Here is a 5,138-nt window from a genome sequence, read left to right as displayed (position 1 = left end):
TCCATTGACGTCTTGTCTGCGTCACGTGACCACGACGTAGCGACGTCATATAGTAACCGCTGTTTTGACCAGTAGACTTAGTTATTATGCGTTGACATAATGGCGCACTGGTTAGCATGGCCACCTCTTAAGCATGATGATGCGGGTTCGACGCCTGATCAATGTTAGCATGGAGTGAGCTGAAGTGCATGGCGCTGAAGATTTGAATCTTTGAAATGCGCTGAGGTCTGACATATCAGGCAGAATGGTTTGCCATCACGTTCAACAAAAAATAGAAACTTTCCCACTCTGATTAAAACGTCCTGTGTTCATCTACGTATTTTCGTTTTGCTGTGCATCTTTTCCCTGCCATTTCGAGAGCCCAATTGACACTCATAGTTTAAAGAAATGTGTTTGCCCATCCTACTTTGTGGAATTTCACCACATGCGCTTTTGACCAAAATACCAAATTGAACTCAAGTGAAGCCAACACGCACAACCCCCCCCCCCCCACACACACACACACACACACAAATGTTGATATGAACATAAAAGAGCCGCATGCGGTTCGGGAGTTGCGGCTTGGCCAAACCTGTACTATACAACTTTATTTGTATAAAATTTTCACAACAGCTGTCACACAAACAAAGCGGGAAAAACCGAAGACGTGCGTGTTCCGCCCACGCTGGATTTATTTGCACCTTTGAAAAGACACCGTATTGCCGCAGATGTGGCAAAGAGTACTTTTGGGCATCTGAGACGGAAGGATGTCCAAAGCATCACGTCACCTGCTCTGGTAGGCATGGTGGTGGGACGTTGAGGTCAACCGCTTTGGGGTTGGCTGACTCTTTGATCGCAGGATGCCACACACTTGAAGACAGAAGCAGAAAAGCAGAGCTAAATGCAAAATGTACTCACCGGTGACTCCAATTTTTTTCCCCCCTGAAGAAACAGCTGGACGGGTGGCCCCGGCTGGCCAGTGGGACTCTTGTTATTCTGACCCTTTTTAGTGCGCGTTTGGGGCAACAACCGTTTTTTGTGGCGCTCTCTTCTGGTTCAAAAGTGCCCTGCATGTGAATTTGCTTTTCCTGCCTTCTGATTGGATGAGCGCCGGTGTGACGCGGTGCCTCTGTCACCGTGGCGGGGGGTATACGTTGGCATCGGAGCGTCTGCCAACGTCTGAGACCGGCTGGCAGTGTATCGGAGGTGTCGAGTGCGGTGCCGCTGGAGCTCACTCACCAGCTGGTGTTAGGGCCACAGAATGAAGGCCAAGGAGAAGAATAGAAAGAGAAACAGAAACTTCTCCTCCAATTGTTTGATTTGTCTCTTCTGAGCTTCGATGAATTCTTTCAGCTCTTTGTTCCTCTAGGACGGACAAATGGAAAGTGGCATTCAAAAGCCAGTAAGCGTGCAAGTAAGTGCCGGGCTGGCTTTGGGCCCTTACCTGTTGCGCGCTGTGCAGCAGATCCATTCTCTCTTGGAGGATGCAAGCGTCGCGCTCCCTCAACTCGCACATCAGGGCTCGCTTCCATTGGTCCACGGCGCTCCTAAGCTCTTCTCTCTGATCCGCCGTCAGCACGTCATTCACGCCAGCGTGGCTGGCTTTTTCGCCGTCCGTGGCGGGGCAGTCCCGCTGCGGTAGCGCCTCGTACAACATGGCCTCCAGCTCCAGGATCCTCTGGGCCGCAATCCTCGTCCATCAGTGGTCCGGCGGGAGATTTGAGGGCGGCTTACCTTATGAGCCTGGTCCATGGAACACTTCCTGAAGTCCAACTCTTCATCCAGGTAGCCCTTCTGCTTGCAGAACATATCCTAGCACAGCTCAAGGTCAGAATTGTTGGGGCACATTGCCGGAGTTCCCCTTGGCTGATGTCGCGTGTCTGTCTACCTTCTCACTTTCAATGTCCAACATCTTCTGTTGAAGTGCTGACTTGGTCACTTTGATGTATTCTAACCACTGAGGAAAGGCTGCTGTCACATAAGCAGAATGCGAGAGCGTGCGTGGACGTGCGCGTTACCTTCTCGGCTAGGGTGAGAAGGGTCCTGGCGTGAATCACGACCACCTGCTCCTCGTTGGTGAGATTCTGCAAGAGCCCAAAGGCACAGCGTCAACAAGCTTCTTTCAGCGCAAAGCCTTCCAAAAGTCACATTTGAGCCGCCGAGTCTCGTGGAGTGCGAACATAAGGAGTTCGACATACACTTACGGCGTTATAGCCCAGGATGTCCAGCTTCTTCATCAGATCACTGATGACGATGTCCGGGGGAAAGGCGCAAGGAGCAATGTAAGGTGTTCTGGGACCTCGGGTTAAGGTTAGGGTTGCGAGGGACGCCTTACGTACGCTCACGCCCTCGGCCTCGCAGTAGATCTGCAAAGGGCTGAGGCCGTCTGGGAAACGGACTTGCAGAAACTTCAAGACGGGGGAGCGCCACTCCCTCTCCTGAAAGGCAGAGGCATGCATCCGTCCGTCCGTCCGTCCGTCCGTCCGTCCGTCCGTCACATCTCTGGCCTCAACACGCTTGTGCGAGTCTTCCCACCTCCAGCTCCAGGATGCGGAACTCAAGCAGTTCGTTTTGGTCTCGGATATCCTGGATGTGCTCTTTCAGACGCGCTTCTTCCGCCTCCATCCGCCTGACCTGAAAAGACAGTCAGACCTCATCTGCGGGGCTTCCCGACAGGTGTGACGCCAAGCGACTCCGCCCAGCGCCTTTCTTTCCGTCACTTTTTCGGCCAACTGCTGATTGCTCTGACGCAGCAGCTGCTTCTCCTCCACCCACTTGACATTCTAGAAGAGACAAACGCGTGGACAGCTTTGGAATGTTGTGTCATTTTCATCCACAAATTCTTTGGTTGACTGGAAAATGACATTTGCTTTTCTCCGCATTTTCCCAGCCACGTTCGGGGGGGGGGGGGGGGGGGGTGGGGGGGGGTTTGGTCCAGTAATGCCAGACGGATGAGTGACTGAAGAATGTAGCTATTTTGTCTGAGAAAAAGGTGTGCTCATTGATGAGCTTACCTGTCCTTGTTGCTTCAGCGCTGACTCCAGATCTGCTACTCTGCTTTGATAGTGACCCATTTCTACCATCAGCTTTTCTCTGGTCTGAAAGGAGGAGGAGGGAGGCTCCTCCTCCTCCTTTCAGACCAGAGAACACCCGAGGCTGGGTGAGAACGGGGAGGCTGCGACCCGGCCGGGGGTTGCGGGAAGGGGCGCCACCTTGATCTCCTTCTCGGCGTCGTAGTCCCCTTTCGCTGGTCTGGGCTAGCAGAGCGTAGGCTCGTTGCAGCGCTTGATATTCTTGCGTCAGCTGGCGGTAGCGAAGCTCCGCCTCTTCATGCACACACCAATGCAACACAGCACTAGTACCAGAATCAGTCAGACCGGCGACAAAGCACCCGCGACGCAAAGACGAGTCCGATTCCAGGCTGAAGAGGAATGTTTGGTGTCAATACGCTGGCAGAAATGGCGGGCTACCTCTTCGGGTTCCGTGTCGGGGGTTCTGTCGGTGTGAAAAGACAAGGACGATCCGTCCGAGTCCACCAACACGTCTTCGTCGTAGCCGTAAAATGTTTCGATGACCTGCGGGCGCGGAAGCGAACATCTCTCTGAACAAACTGAAGCGACACCTCACGATGAATCGACGAGAGGAACGATAGCGAGAAAAAGGCCATTTCATCTTGCGCAACACCAAGCAGCCGCAAACAAACAGACTCACCTTGCAGGACCTCACGCTTTGTTCCTCCTCAGAGATTCTCGACGTCGGTATCGTAGCAGCAAATCTCTCTCCTGTCGACACAAATAATCCGCCTTTGAGATTCTTTGGATGCAAAGGGAACGAACGGCTCCGGCGCAGAAACAAACGCGACTCACAATGACATTTCTGACATGAGCTCCTGTCTCCAGAGCCTGAAAAACACGTCACCGGTGATGATTGGAGGGACGCTCGTCTTTTCCAAAAGTGACAACTACAGGGTGTGTCAGGGTTTTCCAGATTATCTTTATCGTATCATTGTGTTCCTTTGACTTTGACTGCGACCTGTAATAAATAATATTATTCATCCCTTATTTATCCCTATCGCTTATCCCTTCCTACACAAAGTCGTAAAACACCCCTTGCTATGTTTTGACTAGAGGTCAAGGGCTTCCTCTATTCAATCCACTCTTACACCCACCCTGTTTCTCTTAATTAAAATGCTCGTGCAGGAGCCGAGAGTCAGACTTCATTCGTACAACGGATGGACTCTCCACCTGCAGGTGTCCAAAAGAACTTACTTGTCTCCCGTGTGGTTCTTGCAAAATAAGTTGGAGCGAGCGCAACTCTAACAGGGTGCATTTTGCCACTAGCTGCCTACGGACAATGACGTCGCGCTCGCGGCTCATGGTTGACGGGCTGAGCAGCCGGGCAAGTCCGTCGTTTTCAGCGCACAGCGAGTGGCAAAGGCGCTGACAAAACGGGAGCTTTGAGCTGCTGAAAACGGCAAAACAAGTCTAAAGCGTGTTCAAACGCGTGCGCACAATGCTCCTGCTTGAAAGGTCGGAATTTAAGGGGCCAATTTTTTGGATGGCGGCCGCCGGCCAAGCTTTGGACGGAAAAGGTTTCCTGGCGACAGCGAGCGAGCGCGGCGCTGCCGTACGTGCACCGAGTCGCCTGCCTGAATACCTTGGACAAGTCGTCGATGATGTGCCGCTGCTCCACAACTTGAAGGAACTCCATTTCACCGTCCTGCTGGCCGCAACCGCGGTCCAGGTCATTGAGCGAACTAGGCCTTCTCTGTGGAACACAAATGCAGTGGACTCTGTTGGCACGCCGCCGTTGTCCGCGTCGACTTACCAAGCTTGCCATCTCCTCGTTCTCCTGGGTGACAAAGCGCACTTTGTTTTCAAGGCGACACAGCACCAGCTAGAGTTCTTCATTCTTCCTGCTCAGGCGTTTGTTTTTGTACAGGAGTGGCAGAAACTGGCTTTCTGTTTCTCTCAGTCGCTTTAGCTGCAAGCATGAAGTGCGGGATGTGAAAGACGCACAACACGCGGGCCAGAACGTATCCATTCCTTTTGCATCGGTTTGAACGGAATCGTGGCTTTGGCTCCCAATAAAAGACATCTACCAGGCAACCGACTCGCCGCGCCGCTCAACTAATAAGCAAGCGCAATGGGTGCCTCGCT

At 52.7% G+C, this 5,138-nt stretch overlaps 1 protein-coding gene and 1 long non-coding RNA gene across 2 annotated transcripts; both read right to left on the bottom strand.

Moving 5' to 3' along the window:
* Nucleotides 1-1,639: 1,639 nt before the first annotated feature.
* On the bottom strand, nt 1,640-2,895 carry LOC148378574 (janus kinase and microtubule-interacting protein 3-like; the record flags this gene model as incomplete). The annotated part of the gene is made up of 5 exons (XM_088367860.1): nt 2,515-2,895; nt 2,184-2,417; nt 1,998-2,063; nt 1,868-1,936; nt 1,640-1,791 (listed from the first exon to the last, which is right to left on the bottom strand). Coding segments are annotated over exons 1-5 (611 nt in total), but the record flags the coding sequence as incomplete, so codon positions are not given.
* Nucleotides 2,896-3,181: 286 nt separating this feature from the next.
* Nucleotides 3,182-3,761, bottom strand: LOC148378573 (uncharacterized). Its single transcript, XR_015855789.1, has 3 exons — nt 3,691-3,761; nt 3,450-3,554; nt 3,182-3,305 (listed from the first exon to the last, which is right to left on the bottom strand). It is a non-coding gene; the product is annotated as an uncharacterized LOC148378573 (long non-coding RNA).
* Nucleotides 3,762-5,138: the final 1,377 nt, after the last annotated feature.

This window comes from Syngnathus floridae, unplaced genomic scaffold, assembly GCF_059516105.1.
Source record: "Syngnathus floridae isolate MCC-2025c unplaced genomic scaffold, RoL_Sflo_1.0 HiC_scaffold_38, whole genome shotgun sequence".
In the NCBI taxonomy this organism is placed as follows: domain Eukaryota; kingdom Metazoa; phylum Chordata; class Actinopteri; order Syngnathiformes; family Syngnathidae; genus Syngnathus; species Syngnathus floridae.
This window is presented reverse-complemented; position numbering and strand designations above follow the sequence as displayed.